Below are 21,328 nucleotides of genomic sequence, written 5' to 3' on the forward strand. Positions count from 1 at the left end.
ACTACCCCACACTCTGGCAGCGGCGGCGGTCAGACATGCGCAATTGAGTCCTGCCTGACCCCCTGGATTCAGGGATCATCACCACAGGATGGCTGTAGGCCATACAGTAACCCCCAGACATTTCATATACAAAAAAACTTTTGTTTCTTTGTGCAATCACTCCAGCAGACGTAGCCGTAACCAAGGAGGCCATCTAATTTCTAAGGGACAACATGAGTACATTTATGAGAAATTATCTTCACACAGGAACATTGTTTATTAATAACATCTAATTGAAGAAATATTGACATATGGCAAATTAATTCAATTAAATCTAAATGCCGGATGGGAATACCCCTTTAAGCTCCACCCCTCCAGCTAGATCAAGAGGCTGCTTTCTTTTATTTCTGGCTAGAATTGCACTATAATCTTCACGAGAACAAGTACAGGTTATAGCTAGAGTGTAGGCTCGAGGTGGACTGATCTACGATAGGCTACTCCACAAATAATGGCCACCTTCATCCCCCTCTACGACTACTTAGCGCAAGGAGGAATATAATAGCAATTCCTGATGGTTCTCAAAGAATTCCGGTCGAGAAAACTCGATTACAAGTCTTAAAAGAAATATCCCCCATTGACTGCACAGAGCTGATATTTTGGCGATTTAAGCCCCATCGTCTACTCCTTTTTTTTACCGTAATTTGTTTGACATTTACTCCTCAGATAAAAAGTACAAGTGGTGACGGACCAATTGGAGCCTTCTAGAATGAAGTACTACAAAAGGAAAAACTTAAAAATGTAGTCTGTCATGATTACACAGCAGAAAAGATAAGAAACCTAAAGACTGGCAAGTGTAGTGTTTATCTTGGTGAAGTCTTTGGGACCTGCCTGGATACTCCTTAGTATGGCTTCACTTTTCCAAAAAAAATAAATAAATAAAGTTCAAAATGCTAGCTTTACGTCATAAGGAAAAAAAGGACTGCAAAATTATTTTTGGATAATTTGGCTTTTACTTGGATGTTTTTTTTTGTTTGTTTGTTTTTTTTTAAAGCTGGACTTTGATTTAGCAATTGTCTTCACCGTCTTCAGGGGGCAGCGATTGTTTCTATGGCAGTCCTCAGGTCCAAACAGCACTCTAGGGCTGTCCGCAGGCAGCTGCTTAGACACAGTGTCAGCCTATGCATGTGCTAATACTAATGCCTATGCCAGGGGTCCCCAAACTTTTTATATAGGGGGCCGTTCACTGTCCCCCTCAGACCGTTGGAGGGCCGGACTTAAGTTTAAAATTAAATTGCGGTACATGTGACCGCATCTGTAATACACTGGGACCCCCTCAATTATTTATTTAATATACTGCACTCCTACTGAACTATTTTAAATATACGCTGCCCCTCATACCATTGATTATTTCCTACGCTGCCCCTCATACCATTGATTATTTCCTACGCTGCCCCTCATACCATTGATTATTTCCTACGCTGCCCCTCATACCATTGATTATTTCCTACGCTGCCCCTCATACCATTGATTATTTCCTACGCTGCCCCTCATACCATTGATTATTTCCTACGCTGCCCCTCATACCATTGATTATTTCCTACGCTGCCCCTCATACCATTGATTATTTCCTACGCTGCCCCTCATACCATTGATTATTTCCTACGCTGCCCCTCATACCATTGATTATTTCCTACGCTGCCCCTCATACCATTGATTATTTCCTACGCTGCCCCTCATACCATTGATTATTTCCTACGCTGCCCCTCATACCATTGATTATTTCCTACGCTGCCCCTCATACCATTGATTATTTCCTACGCTGCCCCTCATACCATTGATTATTTCCTACGCTGCCCCTCATACCATTGATTATTTCCTACGCTGCCCCTCATACCATTGATTATTTCCTACGCTGCCCCTCATACCATTGATTATTTCCTACGCTGCCCCTCATACCATTGATTATTTCCTACGCTGCCCCTCATACCATTGATTATTTCCTACGCTGCCCCTCATACCATTGATTATTTCCTACGCTGCCCCTCATACCATTGATTATTTCCTACGCTGCCCCTCATACCATTGATTATTTCCTACGCTGCCCCTCATACCATTGATTATTTCCTACGCTGCCCCTCATACCATTGATTATTTCCTACGCTGCCCCTCATACCATTGATTATTTCCTACGCTGCCCCTCATACCATTGATTATTTCCTACGCTGCCCCTCATACCATTGATTATTTCCTAAGCTGCCCCTCATACCATTAATTATTTCCTAAGCTGCCCCTCACCATTAATTATTTCCTAAGCTGCCCCTCATAACTAACTAGTGGCCCCCGCGCACCACAACCTTTTTACTGCCCATTTTAATAAAAAAATAAAAACCCTGTACTCACCGCCGCGTCTATCTTCTTGCCGCGTCCGGGAAGGAAGGGGTGCGCGATGTGCACCGGGGTTGTATTCCGGCCACATCGCTCCAGTAATAGTGCTCGAGCGGCCGTTTCCGGCCGCATCAAGCACTATACAGCGACGGGCAGGAGCTTCCTGTCCAGACGGACAGAGGCTCCTGCCCGACTGTCGCAGGCCGCGTGGTCCCGGCGCTGCCGCGGCAAACGTCGGGGGCCGGATCGAAACAGTCCGCGGGCCGAATGTGGCCAGCGGGCCGTAGTTTGGGGAACCCTGGCCAATGCTATGCTAATACCCTGCAATAAATTAGGAAATAATCATGAAAAAGCAATCAAATTTTTTCTTGTTCATGTCCCATGGTGGAAATAAAAAGGAATTTTTTTTTTCTCCTAGAACATATAAGTAATAAATGCCGCAAATCCCCATTAACACATAAAATGACATATGTGCAAAAGGTCAAAATCATAACAATCCCCACACATATAGTAGTATCACCGCTTCTATAAACAACATGTAGAACAAAAATTAATTAATGAACCCGCACAATGAACGCCATAAAAATAGTTTTAAAAAAGCCCTAGGCTACAATTAACAGCTGTAACAGTTATCACAGGTGTCTGTAATAAAGTTTTATTGTTAATTCTGGTTCTTATGACAATACAATATTTTTAAAATCCAATTGTCAGAGACCAAAAAAGTTCTGGCTCGGATTACAATGATAAAATATACAGTTCCGACTTGCATACAAACTCAACTTAAGAACAAACCTACAGACCCTATCTTGTATGTAACCAGGGGACTGCCTGTACAAAGTGATTAAAAAAACCATATGTACTCCAGAGTGAGTGCTGCTTCATTTATTTACTCTGCTGCTCGCTCCTGTACTCCAGAGTGATACTGGTGCAAAGTATTACATTTCCTGCCACAAACAAGCCATCAAGCAGCTCCGTAAAAGAGTTATGTCACTTGAAGACTGCGATGCAAAAAAGTTGAATTATTTTCATCGTTTATTCCTTTTCCATTAGTCCACCTTGATGGCCCCACTTGGAGGACGACCCTTGGCTCTGCAGGGTCAGGAAGCGGAGAGGTTAAATAGCCCCCCTTCCTGCATCCACATACCAGCGGCTTCCAATAACACAACCAGCCAGTGGATACAAACCATTTATCATAGGTTTAGATCACATACATAACAGATAACAACATGTTACATTATATATTGAAACATAGGGTGGGAAAATACATGGGCAGTCATAGTGGACCAATGGAAAAGAAATCAACGGCTAGAATAAATCGACTTTTACCACAGCGTCCCCCATGACGGCCCCACTTGGAGACATAACAAATAATCCTTTTTAAGGGGGAACAAAAGTCAGATGGCTGCACCAAGTTGCAGCCCTACAAATCTCTTCGATTGAGGCTCCTCTGGTCTCTGCCCAGGAGGTCTCCATAGCACGGGTCAAGTGTGCTTTTATTGATTCTGGAACAAGTAGATGTTGTGATGCATATGCTGCCTTTATGATCATCTGGATCCATTTTGCAATGGAGGCTTTGGATGCTTTTCTGCCTTTATTCTTTGCCCCATACTGAAAGAGAATGTTACAGTCTTTCCGACAAGGTTCGGTTTGCTCTAAATATTTTAATAACGCTCTTCTGACATCTTGATTGCCATGTAACTTCTTGTTGAGATTCTGGTTCTTGGCAAAAGGAAGGTAGGATAATCGAAGAAAATCAGAGACCTTAGGAACAAAAGTTTTATCTAGTGCAGTGGTTGTCAACCTGTGGGTCGGGACCCCAGCGGGGGTCGAACGACCAAAACTGGGTCTCGCTTAAAGCCATTGGAGCTGCAATTTTACTGTGTTTTTACTGTGAGTTGCATGGTTTGGGGTCACCACAGCATGAGGAACTGTATTGCGGGGTCACAGCATTAGAAAGGTTGAGAACCATTGATCTAGTGTTATTGTTATTCTGTCACTAGCCATTTTAAATGGGGTTCCTTAGCTGATGTGATTGCCTTCAAAAGACTCGAGTAGTTCGAGGGACTAATGAAAGATCCCAAGTTGGAATTTTTAGTTTGAACTTTGGTCTTAATCTAGAAGTAGCTTTCCACCTGTGTTCTGCAAGCAATACATCAAAGAAAGCCCATAAGACCGAGATCTGCACATTAAGCGTACTAGTTTTTAGCCCTTTTTAAAATCCTGCTTGTAGGAATTGCAAGACCTGAGAAATATTGGGAGATAATTGATTAGGAGGAAAGACAGAAATCTCTTCCATATTTTTTGCCTTTAACGCAGAAATCCCCCTTTCTGACAAGACTAGATTTTAAAAGGATTCAGGCTAAAAGATTAAAAGTGAGGGTTTGGATGATATACCAGCCCTTGATGAAGAATATCCTTCCGGGGTGTAGTAGTATTGGTTCTGCTGTTGATAAGTCTTTAAGGGCGGAAAAACAATTCTTTTCGGCCAGAATTGGACTATTACAATCACCTTCCCTCTGTCCGTTGGCTGAAAAGCATACATTAGGGGAGAATGCCATTTGTGACTGAAAGCATCCATCTGGGATACATAATCTGCTTTGTGTAGCAAGAAGAAAGGGTACGTTTTGAAATTCTCTTTGGTGGATTTACCCTCCTCTGTATTATCTCATTGTTCAGAGACCACCCGTGTTTGTCTACAATTATCCGACTCAGAAAACATGCTACATTTTGTTTCCCCTTTAAATGTCAATTCTTTTCGATTGGTGTAGCACACTAGGGACAACTTTATGGAAGGCGGTAGATGTATCTTCCGATCCAGATGAAAAGGATTTTTGTCCCAGGAAGAAAGGATCCATCTCTGGAAGGTTCTTATGTGACTGCCTGTATAAACTGTGTACAGTGGAGCTAGATGACCCAGGATCTTCATTGCCTCACTGTACAGCTTTGACGTTCCAGAAAAGCTGTTATTTTTTGCATCATAATATGTTTTTTCTGCAGGAAGAAAGGACATCTGGGAGGCTTGAATTTAATAGTGTCCCTAGAAAGAAGTTTTCCTGCTGGGTGAAAGTCTGGACTTCTCTCAGTTGATAATCCATCCCAACTGTGATAGCGTTGAAACGGTTAGGTTTCTGTGCGCAATCAATTCCTCTTTTGTCCTTATGATTAACAGATCGTCCAAATATGGAATGATTTAGACTTTCTTCGTTCTATAATGGGCCACCACTTCTATTACAATTTTGGAGAATGTCCTTGGGGCTGATGAGACTGAATGGTAGGGCCCTGTATTGGAAGCGAAGGAAGCGCAAATCTGAGAAACTTCTGAGACGGTGGCTAAATTGGCACATGATAATATGCATGCTTCAGGTCTAATTGAGGAATGAGATTGGTGGCTGAACTGATCTTCTGCAGGGTCAAGGGTCATCATCCAAGTGGGGGAAGCTGTGGTAAATAAGATTCCCCCCCCATATTTGGAGGTTTGTGAGAAATTTAGTAAAACATATCCACGTCATCATACTGACCCATAGAATAAAAATAAGACATCTATTAACCTATTCACGGCGGCGGTCGCATTCCGATGCATGGAGAGGGTTCGCGGGCCGAGCCCTCTCCATAGCCGGTAAGTCTAAGGCTTACCGGTAACACCCACGATCGGTGCCGGGTGTTTTCCTGCCGGCGGCTTCAAACAGATGGCGGCGCCATGGTAGCTTCGGGTCTCACGAAGACCCGAAGCTACTTCGGGTTAACCCATTCATTACAATGTGCTATCAGCACATTGTAATGTATGAGGAGTAAAATCCCCATATACTGCCATACTGTAGTATGGCAGTATATGGTAGGATCGATCAGACAACCTAGGGTTAAAGTACCCTAGGGAGTCTGAAAAATAGTAAAAATTAAAAAAAAAAGTTAAAAAAAAAAATTATAATAAAAAAAAACCTAAAAATTCAAATCACCCCCCTTTCCCTAGAACTGATATAAATAAACAGTAAAAATCATAAACACATTAGGTATCGCCGCATCCGAAAATGCCTGATCAATCAAAATATAATAACGGTTTTTCACTGCGTTTAACCCCGTAACAGAAAATCGCGTCCAAAGTCAAAACTGCCACTTTTTTGCCATTTAAAAAAGAAATTTTAAATTCTATAAAAAGTGATCAAAAGGTCGTACAATCCTAAAAATAATATCATTGAAAACATCATCAAAAGTCGCAAAAGATGACACCACCCTCAACTCATACAACGAAGAAGTATGGAAAAGTTATAAGCACAAGAAGAAGGCAAAATAAAAAAAAAAATTTTTGTTCATGAGGTTTTAATTTTTGTAAATGTATGAAAACATAAAACCTATACAAATTTGGTATCCCTGTAATCGTACTGACCCAAAGAATAAATTAGATGCGTCATTTGTGGCATGAAGTGAAAGCCGTAAAATCCAAGCCCACAAGAATACGACACAAATGCGGTTTTTCACTGCATTTGGAATTTTTTTCCCCGCTTCCCAGTACACAGCATGGAATATTCAATGCGATCACTATGAAGTGCAATTTGTTACGCAAAAAACGAGCCGTCACATAGCTTTTTACGTGTAAAAATAAAAAAAAAAAAGTTATAGATTTTTAAAGGTGGGGAGTGAAAAATGGAAATGAAAAAACGGGAAAGGGCCCGGTCCTTAACCGGTTAAGATACATGTTGAACTCCAAACATGAATTCCAACAATTGTTGTTGTCAATAATGGGGCATAACAGCCCCAAAAATGTATTACTGAAAAATACAGCTCATCATGAAAAAAAAAAAAAAAAAATTGCCCACAAATGACCAAAGAAAAAACTAAAATTTTCCAATGAGGAAACTAAAATCCACCAAGTTATTTAAGATCGAACTGGCAGCTCCTTTCATTTTGCCGGTCGCTGTGCGCCCACACAACATCCACATGTTCCACAAGTTCTTTTGGAAATGTGTAAATTATTATTACTACAAACAATATTAGACCATTCTAAATTTCATCTCCATTTTGTTTTAATTACTATGCAGCGTTCAAAATCTTCCTAAAAGAAGTTTAATAATTTGAATGGCGTACTTTTGAAAATGAGGTGGATTCATGGAGGGATTCTAATAGTTTTATATTTTAAACGCATTTAAAACTAGAATGATTCCATAAATTTCAATGCAGAAACAATGATAAACTGTTCTATTTGTAAGCTGTCTAAGGTCATAAGAATTAGTTTGTGACCTTATTTGGGGCCTTTATTTAAAACACAACAAAAAACACATGTCAATCATGAAGGATAAACTATAAACTTATATGGCATTTTGCAAAAAACAGTGACAGCCACCTAACATTGTAAAGCAGCAGCCAAGTACCACAAGACTCGGAAAGCCAGAAATGGCTCTAAGGCATGAATAGGGGTTTACCAGGGCTTACATACTAATAGTCTATCATAAGGAAAATCCCTTGAAGTTAAACTTCACACATATTTTTGGTTCTTTTCCATCAAGTTTCCAGAGCTAGTTTGTTTATGGTCAAAAAGTCAGAACCACGAAAGGAACAAAATAAATAAATTAAAAAAAAAAAAACCTGTAGACACACATACAGGGAATGTATGGATGCTAGGATGGGGGACACTGCACATCAGCACATTAACTGTGGCCTGCGCCATTGTCATATCACAACAATATGCCAGACAAGTTCTGGTGATTAAGGCTGGATCACGTCTGGAGCGTTGCACAATGCCCCAGGTCTTGAATGCAGTGTGTGAAGCCGTGGAACTCACATACCAATGACACAGGGTCAGTTGTTCGCGGGCCGATATTGGACACATTTGCGTGCAGGTAAGTTACCACAGCAGGACATTATTGGTATATATTAGCCATCCAAACCAGTATCAGGTGATGGTATTGCTTCTGCTGATCAATTATACATTAGCAAAAATAAAATACCCCTTCTAGTGTGAATAATGTCTAGCAAAAATCAAAGCAAGTCAAACTGTTGAATAAGTTGAAAGTCTTATAACAATGTGATAAAAATCTGTTTATCAAGTACTTTTAATGGAGGCCGTGAAACAAAAACGTCAGTACTATGGAAAATGCATCTTTACACGCATAACAAAATAAGTGAAGGAAGCAAAAATGATGAATAGTGATGAATAGTGTTTATTATAGTGGAAAGGGGGGGGGGTGTTAGTGGGGAGGAATAGAAATCCCAAGACAACATTTGGCATACATACTCGAGGAGAGGTGCCTTCCTACAAGTGCATGCCATCTCAATATACCCAGCTCAGAAGTCACTGTCTCACTCTGCAAATCTTGCGCATGCGTGAGAATAACATTACTTGCACTACCGATGGGAATAGAGGCTCTCTGAACACACTGTAGCTGGGGTCAGGCTACAACCCTCTATGTCAGGCCGGGGACATGAATAAATAATTACAGTACAGCGGAGCTTGGAGGTGCTCTGTAGAGCACCTCAGGCTCATTCGAGTATTTTTAAAACTTTTTCTCAAAAATGGCAGCTTTACAAAATAGAACAAAATTAGGTTATTGCAAACAGAACAAGAAAGAGAAAGCAGAGGAAATCTAAAAATCATGCAAAAGACTAAGGACAGTATGTAAAAAGAATAAGTGTAGAGTGAGATATACCGGCAAGTTAAGTGTGGGGGAATGGAAGTTGTATAAGCGACTGTGGAGTTCTACTACTTATGCCACTAGTGATGCACACGCCTGCACACCACTGTGTAAAAGCTGAATAGCACCGCTTGACCAACTCCATCAGACCTGTAAAAGTGAATGGAGCAGCAACGTGCACAAGACTGTTCCCATAAGTATCTGAACATTTTAGCTCTGACCACTTATCCATTATCCCTCATGCTCTTTATGTAAAATCTGACTGCACTGCTCAAGCCAAAATAAAAAATGTAAAAAAACCACTACCATGGAACTATTTATGCAGCAAAACACTGAACAGTTGATTGTTAAAATAATAATACAATATATGCCCTACATGTCAAGGAGCACTGGGGAGCCTACATCTTCTACAATCCCCACCAATAATGCATCAGCTCTAATAAATAGACGTTGGTGGGCAAGATGAAGACTTTTTTAAGACTTAAGTGTTATTTTTTAATTTCCCATTAAAGACAAATTCCTAAGATGACACTATACGACAAATGTTATACATGTCAGTCTGTGCTTATTACAACGTCTAGGAAACCTTTCTTGCCTGTAAAAGGATCAAGACAACCAACTAGCCCAAATGACTACCGTGAATGCTGGCCAATTTGCCCTTTTATGGGTTAATATTGAATCTGAACATGTAATAAAGTGTCCAGAGCACTTGGAGTATGCTCTGGACACGGTTACAAGTTTTGCTTATTTTTGTCTTTGATACTGTAGATTTCCCATGAGCACAGTTTTAGGAACCCCATTGGCTTAAGTGGAATCCGTTGAGTAGCCCTAGTTTTTCTTATTTTTAAATATTGAATCTACTCTTCCACAACCTTCCACTTTTTGCCAGATGCTTTCTGGGACCAAGGCGCTCTTCCTCCCGATGTTCATGCTACCACCACCTACACCTTCTATTCTTTAAGACTCACTATGACTCTGCTCTACCTTCTTGCGAATTTCCCATCTAGACTTCTACCCATTATCCCACATAGGAGCTTTGCCCGTCAGCCCATCCTCACTCCTACCTATGGTGGAAAGCTAAGAGACTGGATCGCTTGAAGCATTTCCTCGGCGGCGTCATCCCAGCCACTAGATTTATCGAAAGACAACTTTCTCCAATAAGAATATTTTGTGTCATGTCAAATACTGCAGTTTGCCCGTTGACTGAGCACTGCCCCGGAACTCCCCACTATGACCCCCTACGATGCAAGAACCAAGAATTATTTTCTTACTTTATACTACATTTAATCATCCCCCCTAAAGAAACTTCCATTTATGCTAAACTGGCAAAGAGATCTAGGTATACAGATGACCCTACAAACATGGCAGCACTGCTGCGAGATGGTAGCAGTAAGTAGCCATAACGTGATCTGGGCAGAGCTACATAGGACACACCTAGTTCCTTCCAGAATTCATATATTTTTCCAAACAGCCTCCCCCCTCTGCTTTTAGAGGCTGTGGTGAAACAGGGACACCATTACACATCCGGTGGACCTGTCCTAGAATCAAGTACTTTTGGAATAGTATTATCTTCCTGGTATTGACAGTGCTTTGCACCCCTATAGCCCTTGCCAAATTTGTTTGACTCCAGAACCAGACACACAATTTGTGCCATTCATATTTATGGCTGCTAGAATGCATGTATCAGCTTATTGGAAATCACCACTCCTCTCAGTAACCAGGGCCACCAAAATGATGAAATCTCAGTGGTTAGGGAGGACAGGAAGAGTGGCTATACCAAAACTCTGGACCGACAATTGTACTCAGTTTAATTGCAGTTTTAGCTCCTATCACTCCCTAGGCTGGTCAGTGTAAAATTCCAATGTGGTCGCGGACTCTCTAAGCAAACACTTTATGATCCCTCTAGTGCTGTGAAATGATGTGTATCGACAATGTGCTTCGTTTATCAGGGTTCCGGTTTATATACACTTTCATTTAACTTCTGAACATTCACTAGTATCTGACACATAGAAAAAGAGAGGTTAGAGATTAGGAGATCCATGAGATGCATATAACACACATTGACATTCTCAGTTCTGCTATCTCAGCCATAACATGTACCATCAGCAGTGATGTGCCTCCCTCCCCTGGATAAAGACCTCATTTGCCTGTAGCTTCTAGATTTACTCTCTTCACGCAGCCGGCAAGAAGTGCGGTTGTGTGCATGAGCTCTTTTTGGAATGCAAGGGGATGGGCGGAAGCAGAGAGGAGCAAACTGAAGCGTCAGAGAGGAGAACAATATGTCTACCCAACCCTGAAGTCAGAAGTTTCAGGGTCAGGTCGAGACGCAACCCGACTAACATGACTGATAAGAACGGGTTGGAATTACATCTGAAAAGCTGTATTTTTGTTAATAACAGCGAATTAGGATAACAAAATAACACATTCTCTATGTATATTTAAAGTTGTCTTCATGGGAAGCCACATATGGGGGGAAAACAGGCTGTCCCAGATGGAAAATTGGACCAAACACAGAGTACCCACGACCCCCCCCCCCCCTGCGTATGCCCTGGAGTCAAAGCGTGCCGAATTTAAATATTGAAAAGTAATATATCCGACAATAGGACAAAAATAGGGGTAAAGTGACAATAGTTCAATGAACACCGATGATTAAATAAACCGGAGGTACCTTCCGGTGTCAAAGGTTCCAGGAATCCATGTCACCCATAGTGAAAGGCAGGCAAAGAGCAGTCAGAGGGAAGGCCGAAAGATACACCCTGGTGCGCATTTCGCACAGATGCTTCGTCAGGAGGTCAGCAAGCCTATAAGCTGCACATGACACTCGTGATGCTCTTGACCTTAAATGCACTTCTTCAGATACCACACCCTACCAGCAACCACAATTACCTACTGCTAACAGATGTCACATACCGACTGATCTGCCAGGTCCTTACATACTGTCATATACCATGCTTTCTTGTGTTCCTGCCAAAGCTGTAACTAGAACAGAAAGACATTCTGCCCAGTCATACATTCTGTATTAGATGGCAACATATGAACAGCAGCACCACTAAGTATCATTTAAGTACTATAGTAACCTACAATGGCCTGCATTTATTTATAAAGGTGTGTTTTGCACCAATGATATTGGAGAGAGAGCACATCATTTATTAAAGGGGTTGTACAGGATTAGAAAAACAACAGCTTTTTTCCCCAAAAATCAGTTGCTGCTTATCAGTAGTCATTGATTTAAATTCTGTACATTTTTTTGGCCACATTCTTATTTCAATATCCAGCATCTTTCAATCCTACCACCAGTGACAACATTATGAGAGTCTTAAGATAAATTATTACACGTCAACAAGACCAGGCAAAGTGTTGTGGAACCCGATGCAAAAGTTACCCACAATGTCAGTGTTAACAGAGATTTCGTGAATGTGATCTATCCAAATCTCTTTAGAAATATGGCTTTTATGACTCAAAAGGTGATCAACAGAAGTAACTAAAACCTCAAAAGGAGTTGTCAAAGAATAAGATAGAGGAATTATCATATGAATTGGTGGGACCCAAGACTAGACACTTCCACAGATGAGATGAGATCAGGAGCCATGTCTGCTGGAACTGCACAATGTACTGAGCTGGAAGAAAGAAGCTCCTTACACATGGTAGTGGCCAAGCTGGAATATTGCATCTTAGCTCAAATAAAAACCATTTGAAAAACATTATTAAAAAAGGACATCTACCACAGGGATTAAAGTGTTAGCACAACTGGAGAGAGACTTATAACAATTCCAAGCAGTATCATGCTGCTGGCTTGTTCCTAGCCTGAGATATTTCTGGTATAAATAAAATTAGATTCAAATTCAGGCAATTCTTATGTAGGCGACAACTTCCTGGTTGTGACATCAGCGCTACCCACTGGAGCCAGAAGAGGAGATTAAGTTTGGAATTGGCCGATCTGAAGCATGTGACGAGTCACATGCTTGTGACATCACTACAGGCCCTACAGACCATCCCAACAAGCCTCCTGCAGATAGCTAATTATAGTAAATTAGAGAACTGCTTATTTTTGCTTAGTGCAGAGTTAGGCAAAAGTTTTTGTACTTTGTAAACCAAGCACGCTGACATAATGGTGTGTGCCCGCTATAGCAGAATCCACTCTTAGCTGCTTATGTCCCTTTTTTCCCCATTAAAAAAAAAAAAAAAGCTTTTTAAAATCATGCAAATGAGCCCGAGGGGCTTCAGGCATCATAGGTGTTAATGGACCCTGGAACCCCTCAGGCTTAATTTGCACAATGTTTCTTATAAAACAGGGCATAAGCAGCTAAAAGAAGTGTGGATCCTGCTAGAAGGGGCACATACCTCTGAACACAATATGATAGTGTTATTAGCATCAGAAGAAGGGGAAACCAATTGATTTTCGTACACATGTTTTAATTTTTGAAAATGGATAAAATAGATGTACTGTATCATTTGGAGCACACAGTGAAAGTCGTAAAAACTGAGCCCACAAGAAAGTGACGCAAAGTAGTTTTTTCACCAATTTGATCACATTTGGAATTTTTTTTATACAGCTTTACAGTACAAAGCATGGAATAGTAACTAACATCATTAGGAAGTGAAATTTGTTATGCAGAAAATAAGCCCTCACACAGCTCTAAATAGAAAAATAGAAAAATTAAAAAGTTATAGATTTTTGAAGGTGGAGAGCGAAATATGAATGGAAAGAGTAAGGAACCTTTTTGGTTGATAGAGACATGAATGACATATTTTAAAAAGTTATTCCGTGAAAGCTTCACAATATGCACATTCCCCCCAGTGGCACAGAATAATAATAACAATAATAATAAACTTTCTGTATGACTCAGGCTCCATTAGTGCTGCAAATGTTATTAAGCGATGGCACCTAGGTCATAGAGAGGAGTGGAAGCCCTTCGCCCTCCTGCATAGATTGCTTGTCTTCCTTCAAAATTGTAAAAAAAAAAAAACCTTACAGGGAGGAAGAAGGGCATTTTACACACGCGGGGTAGGGGACTTGGCTCTGATGAACACATCCAGGGGACACAATTGGTTGGAAGCGAGCTAGGTAAAGTTTTTGGCGACAGGTTTCTGGTGACAGTTTCCCTTTAAAGAGAAACCTGTAATGCAAATTAACCCACCCAAAATAATTAAAAACTAATTCAAAAGCATCAGATAGATAGATTTGTAAAGTTTGTAATCTTATACACAACTAAGCTGTCCAATGTCACTACTGGAGTACTAGGAAGCCCTGCATATTCATGAGTTACTTGAATTGCCCTGGCTCCTAGTTCCTGATTGACGAGTCTCAGTATTACAGAACTGCCATGTGGAACATTGACTTAGAGCTATTGACATGTATGTATCTGATCTCATGAAATCACAGCAGCCTCCTGGTTTAAAGTTTGCCAAGGTTATTGGGCTAAAGGACCTCTGTTGATGTCACCCTGGTCACATGACATGCCGAGACATGGGGAGGTGTAGATGGGAGGGACCAGTCGAGTAGGACACACCCCTACTGATGACAGGTAATATAAGATCAAGTTTATTTATAGGGTTGTAAGGTAAACTATTTTAACTAATAGAATATCTAAAGTAATCTAAGGTATCCTGCCTGGGTTTCTGGGTTTACAACCTTAATCTCTTAACAACCTGGCCCTTTTTATTTTTTTTACTCCCCACCTTCAAAAATCTAAAAACTTTTTTATTTTTCCACATAAAGAGCTCTGTGACGGCTTATTTTCTGCGTAACAAATTGCACTTCATAGTGACTGTATTTAATATTCCATGCCGTGTACTGGGAAGCGGGAAAAAAAATTCCAAAACGCAGTGAAAATGGTAAAAAAAAAAAAAAAACGCATTTGAGCGGTTTTCTTGTGAGCTTGGATTTTACAGCTTTCACCGTGGGCCCCAAATGACACTTTATTCTTTGGGTCGGTACGATTACAGGGATACAAAATTTGTATAGGTTTTATAATGTTTTCATACATTTACAAAAATTAAAACCTCCTGTACAAAAATATATATTTTTTCATTTTGCCATCTTCTGGCACCAATAACTTTTTCATACTTTGGTGTACAAAGCTAGCTGTGTGTGGTGTCATTTTTTGGGACGTCTGGTGGCGTTTTTTATTGCGATCATTTTTAAGACTGTGCGACCTACATTAACCCTAGGTTGTCTGATCAATCCTATCATATACTGCCATATTACACTATGGGGACTTTCCTACTCATTCATTACATTGTGCTGATAGAAAACAGTAAGTGTTAAATTTACACCACAACAGGCAAAGAGGTAAGACCCTAGCAATTCCCTAGAAGGGTATATGAAAATTGTTTTCCAAAGATTTCACATGTTTTTCTGGAGATCTCAAACAGGCTGGTCAAATACTCAGTTACGTTATCATAAAAGGATTTCTCATTTTAAGATCTTATTGCATATTTGTTGGCTATGAGTGTCCTGTGAATATGCAATAAATGTTGGAAATAATAACTTTTTAATATTATCAAGGAGTCCAATAGGGCAACATCCCCTTCATTCTCCAGGCTACAATCCCTTACACAGCTACTATGTAGCACACCAGATTGGTGATGGTGTCTGTAATTAGATGCACACAGCGGAGGTTGAAAGACCAACTATAAATATTTTGAGATTTAAAGTTTGTGGACAGGTCACAGGCCCATTTAGGTCTATGGCACCCACTCAGTGTAGTGAGCACACAGTCTCAGCCTTGTAATCAAGCCACTCAACTCACCCCATTCCTCCTCCACCCAGCTGTGTGCTTAAGGCCTGGCTTAATCCAGCGCTATAATTTCTGTTATGCTTTTTCAGTATAAAAATAATAGCCCAATGGGAACATAATACTGAAAGTTAACAGAAAGTCTTCCACTCAACTTCCATTCCCCCAATAGGGTAACATCTACAGAACGTAACCTCCCATCGGGTGTCCATCCATTATAACAAAAACTAACAAGTGCTACTGCACCAAAATAGTGACAGAAAAAGGAGAAATCTGATGTCAACTTAGCCCCATCCTATGTCATTAGGGTATTTGTCATGCAAGTTTTGGACCTCACAACCAGAAAATTCATTAATTTCAGTTTTCACCCTTAATAAATTCTGTACATCTCTGCTGCAGTGAATTAGAAAAGAACACAATGACTAGATTGCGCTGACAGCAGCAAGAAGTGAAAAATCAAGTATGAGCTTATATTAATTTTTAGTCCATGATATATTACAGTATAATATAAAGGCGGTCCCCGACTTAAATATGACCCCTACTACAAACGGACCTCTGGATGTTGGCAAGTTATTGTACTGTAGCTTTATGCTACAATAATCAGCTGTAACAGTTATCACAGGTGTCTGCAATTAAACTATTATTAATCCTGGTTCTTATGACAATCCAAAAGTTTTAAAAACCCAATCGTCACAGAGCCCCAAAAAAATATGGCTGTGTAGAATTATTGTTAGAATATACAAAAAAGAAATAACCTCCCAGAACTGGGGTAAAAAAAAAAAAAAAAAAATATTGAATCTTTATTTAAACTATCTAAAATACATATCCCCCTCTAAGTAGGGCTAGCCGATGCGATTCAGGCAGTAAACTTTGTGCCCTCAGTCTTGGCATGAGACTAACGGAACTATTTTTCTGGGACTGAAAAGTGTCAGCTAGCACTACTTTGTGGTGGATATGCATTTTAAAATATGTTTAAATCACGATTCCAAAAGATTTAAATCATAGCGCTGGAAAACTCTGTATTAATTTTGTATTTGTAGCATTGTAACATACAAGCAGTCCTAGCAGGATCCTTCCCATTGCACTGTGTAGTTGTGGCTTACATCCAATGTGAAGTAGAGTGGGCGAGTTGTACTTTTCACCAATTGCGATTAAGCAGAATAGAATAGTTACTTGGGACACTAAATCACCGGTCCATAAGAACCTGCAGGTGGTTTAGAATCAAATATTAGTGACAAAATCAAATTAAAACAATTTTATGAAGGGCCTTGATTTCATTACTTTTTGAGTAAAGAAGAAGTGGTAAAAATAAGTGCTAACAGTATGTGACAAGCCAATAGTGGACAATATCTAGAAGCTGTCCAGAACAAGGTTTAGCCGACAACCATGGACAAGGAGTGTGCTACAACGGGCCCAAGGTATACTTCACGAATTAATAAAATTTATTGTAAGTACACAAAATACTAACTTTTAAATCAATTAAACTACACAGAACAAAGGAAGAAGAAAATTAATACTTATTTTCTCCCTCCACCACCCCTGACCAAATGTGTTGGTCTAGACAAATTAATCATACATCAAAAGGCAAGTACCTACATCAACCCAGTGCGGTAGCCATAATCACAGTATGTGCATCATACATCAATGACCTGCTAACTACCCTACAACTGTATCACATGTATATATAAAGTGCACGTGCTGGATATCCTTTCCTGTATTGACAAGAAAATACAGATGAACAAACCAAGGGTTACCATGTGAAAGGGCACCGAGTCCCACCAACACTACACCTTGGACAGCCCATAAGGCACCCCGCTCGTGTCGTAGCTAAAAAGAGACTTCCTCAGGGGTAACCCTCATACCCTTTCACATGTTTGTTCTGTTGCTTGTACCTAGGTGCTAGGCCTGGCACATGGCAATCCTTGGTTTGTTCATCTGTATTTTCTTGTCCATACAGGAAAGGATATCCAGCACGTGCACTTTATATATACACATGTGATACAGTTGTAGGGTAGTCATTAGGTCACTGGTGTATTTGCACACACAAACTTGCACATACTGTGATTGTAGCTACCGCACTGGGTTGATATAGGTACTTACCTTTTGATGTATGATTAATTCATCTATCCCAATACATTTGGACCAGTGTGGTGGAGGGAGAAAACTAGTATTCATTTTTCTTCTTCCTTTGTTTTGTGTAGTATTGGTATACTTTTAATTGATTTTAAATGTTGGTATTTTGAGTACTTTTATGAATAAAATTTATTGCATTATATTTTAGGCCCGTGGTAGCACACTCCTTTTCTTGCATGTTTATTTTTATAATGTCCCACACATGTTTGTGTGGGACGGTTTATAGACCAGTTAGCTGTGCACGCCCAATTTTGTTTGCGGCCAATGAAGGGAAGGGTCGGGGAGTTAGACAGTTCACATTTACTTTCCGACTGCTCTCTTCCATCACTAGAACGAAAATAGAAGTTGGATCTGTTAATGCATTGACTATAAAGGACTTTTAACGGCTTTCGTTGGCATCACTGCCATCAGTACTAAACGTAGGTGCGTACTGGACGTTAATCTCATGCATTAGGTCACTTTCACACTTGTGTATTCAGGTGCGTATTCTGCATTAGAATTTGCAGGCCAAAATCAGAAATCGATGTAAATTGTGAAGAAAGCTGAGGAGTGAATGTGGCTCTAAAGTGGTCTTTACTGACCAAAAAGTGCTATACCACCCCCCCCCCCCACCTACCCAGAGCTCCCTTCCCTATAAATGCTATCCTTTCAGGAAACCTTTATAGTAAGTGATCATCATGGATAAACATCTCCTTCTGTGAAAAGGAGATCTGAAAAAAAACACCTTTTTGTTATAGAAATGTCAACATGACGCCACATGAGCATTTTTTTTAATTTCTCACCAATGGGGATCCAGTCCTACTTGCTTATAAGTGCGACCTGGAAGTAATACCCAACAGTGATATAAATCTGACTAGAGTCAGGAATGCACGCCTTCCAGGTCACCCATTATCACTTACAAGGATCCAAGTCCTTGCCATGAACGCTCTCCTTATCACACATAAAACTGCGCTTCTCCAATGAGAAGTATAATGACAGTGACCCTGGAAGATGCATAATGGCAGAGGTTCTCTGTTCAGTGTCTATGGAGGGACACTCAACTTTATTTCACTTCTCATCAAATCCATTTCTTCCCAAAATCAAAATACTTAAAGAAATCCATTTTATTGATGACAAGGATCTCCTCCAACCACTATAAATATATAAGCGGGGACATGGGACCTGTTCCTCTTTACATTAGTAATAGTGACTGCGATCCATGATGTCCCATCTATGAGGATGTATCATGACCCATCATGGCTCACAGGATCCCCTGCTACAGACTATGATCACAACCAGTGATGGGGATGACAGGGATGACACTGCGCTGTGTACAGACATCAGCCATTGATGGCAGTCTATGCCCCCGTGTACTGAGAGGGGCAGGCACATCACCGGCGGCCCGGGCTCTGCACTCACCGTGTACGGCGGACGCCTGGAGGATGGCCCCTGACGTGCCATCGATGACTTTGATGCTGCCCCGTGTAGTGACGGCTAGGATGGCGTTGAGCGCCGGATGATAGGACAGACTGCTCACACCTTGCTCGTCACAACGTAGACATCCATCTCTGAGGACCAACCACTCCGAGGATCCCGCCGCAGCCCCCGCCGCCATCTTCGGCAGCCGGGCCCCGTCCGGGCGGGACACCGGGGCGGGGAGGCCGGGGGAAGAGCGAGGCAGAGAGGTTGACAAGCTGGCGGTGCGGGGGCAGGAGGAAGAGGATTCCAGCACAGGAGCGGGATGAGAGGGAGGTAGAGGAAGAGGGCCGCCGGCCGCTGCGTCAGGTGACAGGAGAGCAGCAGCCGCAGCAGCTCCGCTACCGCTATACACCATCCGGGGCAGCAGCCAGGAAGCCGCACGGACAGGAGGAGGAGACCGCGGAAGTGACGACAACTGACGGCCGTGTTCCGTACGTATGCGCGGCCAGGAGGAGGACAGATCGAGCTTTCTATTTTTTTTATGCTTGTCAGGTCAAGCTTTATTGAGAAGACAATGACAGAGTGACTCAGACTTTATAAGCCGGGTATCAGCGCACTGTCACTACACTGCGGCTGTCACGTCTCCTCAGGTTGTATTCAGGTGCAGTTTCTAGAAGTGAAACATATTGAATCCGCCATAAATCACATCAATTGTGACGCAGTTTTTATTTGCTTGTTCGAGTAAAAAGTTTTTCTGCTGTGAATTCTGTTAGGGAAAAAAACATATTTGGTGGGCTTTTCACTGATGGTGTTTATTCTTTGCTGTCTATACTGCTGTGCAGGATATGAGCACAGCACTCAGCGAAGGTATACAGGCGGTCCCCTACTTAAAGAAAACCTACCACTTGAAGTGGCAGGTTTCCGATGGCAATACCGAGCACCAGCTCAGGGTGAGCTGGTGCCGGAGCTTATTTTTGTTAGTGTTTTAAACCGCTGTATTGCGGTTTAAAACACTTTTTAAACTTTAAAGCCGGCGCAGGGAGGTATGCGCTCCGCGCTTACCGTGCACGCGGCTACATAGGAAGTGAAGGAGAGCCGCGTGCACGGTAAGCGCCAAGGGCGTACCTGCCTGCGCCGGCTATACAGTTTAAAAAGTGTTTTAAACCGCAATACAGCAGTTTAAAACACTAACAAAAACAAGCTCCGGCACCAGCTCACCCTGAGCTGGGGCTCAGTATTTCCATCTGAAACCTGCCACTTCAAGTGGTAGGTTTCCTTTAAGGACACCCGACTTACAGACAACCCCTCTGCCCTCTGTGACCTCTGGTGAAGCTCTCCGGATGCTTTACATTAGTCCCCTGCTGCAATGATCAGCTGTAAGGTGTCTGTAATGAAGCTTTATCGATAATCCCTGGTCCCATTGCAGCTCAAATTTTGAAAATCCAATTGTCAATGGGGCAAAAAAAAAAAATAATTTGTCTGGAGCTACATTTATAAAATATACAGTTCCGACTTGCATACAAATTCAACTTAAGAACAAACAGATGGACCCTATCTTGTACATAACCCGGGGACTGCCTGTATAACACATAGTATTTTATCTCAACTCTGTTGCCTATGAGCGGGTTTGCTCTGGAAAAGTTGCTCCGTGTAGGATTTTTCCTACCAAAAGGCTCATGAGGAGACATTTATCGTGCGGCGGCGTATGATGAAACCCCGCCCTTTCTGGGGACACCAGATTCGTCAGGGGGCGCCTGTTTTAAACAGCGCTGAGCTGGCATATAGTTTGTGATTTTCACTATTAGCAGGCTACAATAGGTGCACTCCGTTGCTAGCCGGGCCCTGTTAAACCCCTCCACACTCACTTGATTTGGAGGTGGCATTAAAGGTTATGTCAAAGTGACTTTCCATTGTGTCAAATGAACATGGAAGTCACAAAACAGCATATGTATCACAACTGTGCCAAAACAACGCTAAACATAGACAAACAAACAACGATAAAATACTCCCAGTGTGTGTATATCATCTGAGTGAAGGGAGGCTTCTGGGGCCACAAGATTTTGCAACTAAGTA

The 21,328-nt window shown here is 41.4% G+C and overlaps 1 protein-coding gene across 7 annotated transcripts in view; it reads right to left on the reverse strand.

Annotated features, from left to right (window-relative positions):
* Nucleotides 1-19,762, reverse strand: part of BIRC6 (baculoviral IAP repeat containing 6) — a 168,878-nt gene extending 149,116 nt beyond the window's left edge. For all 7 annotated transcript variants that reach the window (XM_072140848.1, XM_072140851.1, XM_072140850.1 and 4 more), the window contains exon 1: nt 19,256-19,762. In XM_072140848.1, coding sequence (XP_071996949.1) covers nt 19,256-19,670 — 415 coding nt within the window. In that variant the 5' untranslated portion in view covers nt 19,671-19,762. The remainder of the gene's footprint in view (nt 1-19,255) is intronic.
* Between the last annotated feature and the right edge of the window lie 1,566 nt (nt 19,763-21,328).

Source organism: Engystomops pustulosus, chromosome 3, assembly GCF_040894005.1.
Source record: "Engystomops pustulosus chromosome 3, aEngPut4.maternal, whole genome shotgun sequence".
Lineage (NCBI taxonomy): Eukaryota > Metazoa > Chordata > Amphibia > Anura > Leptodactylidae > Engystomops > Engystomops pustulosus.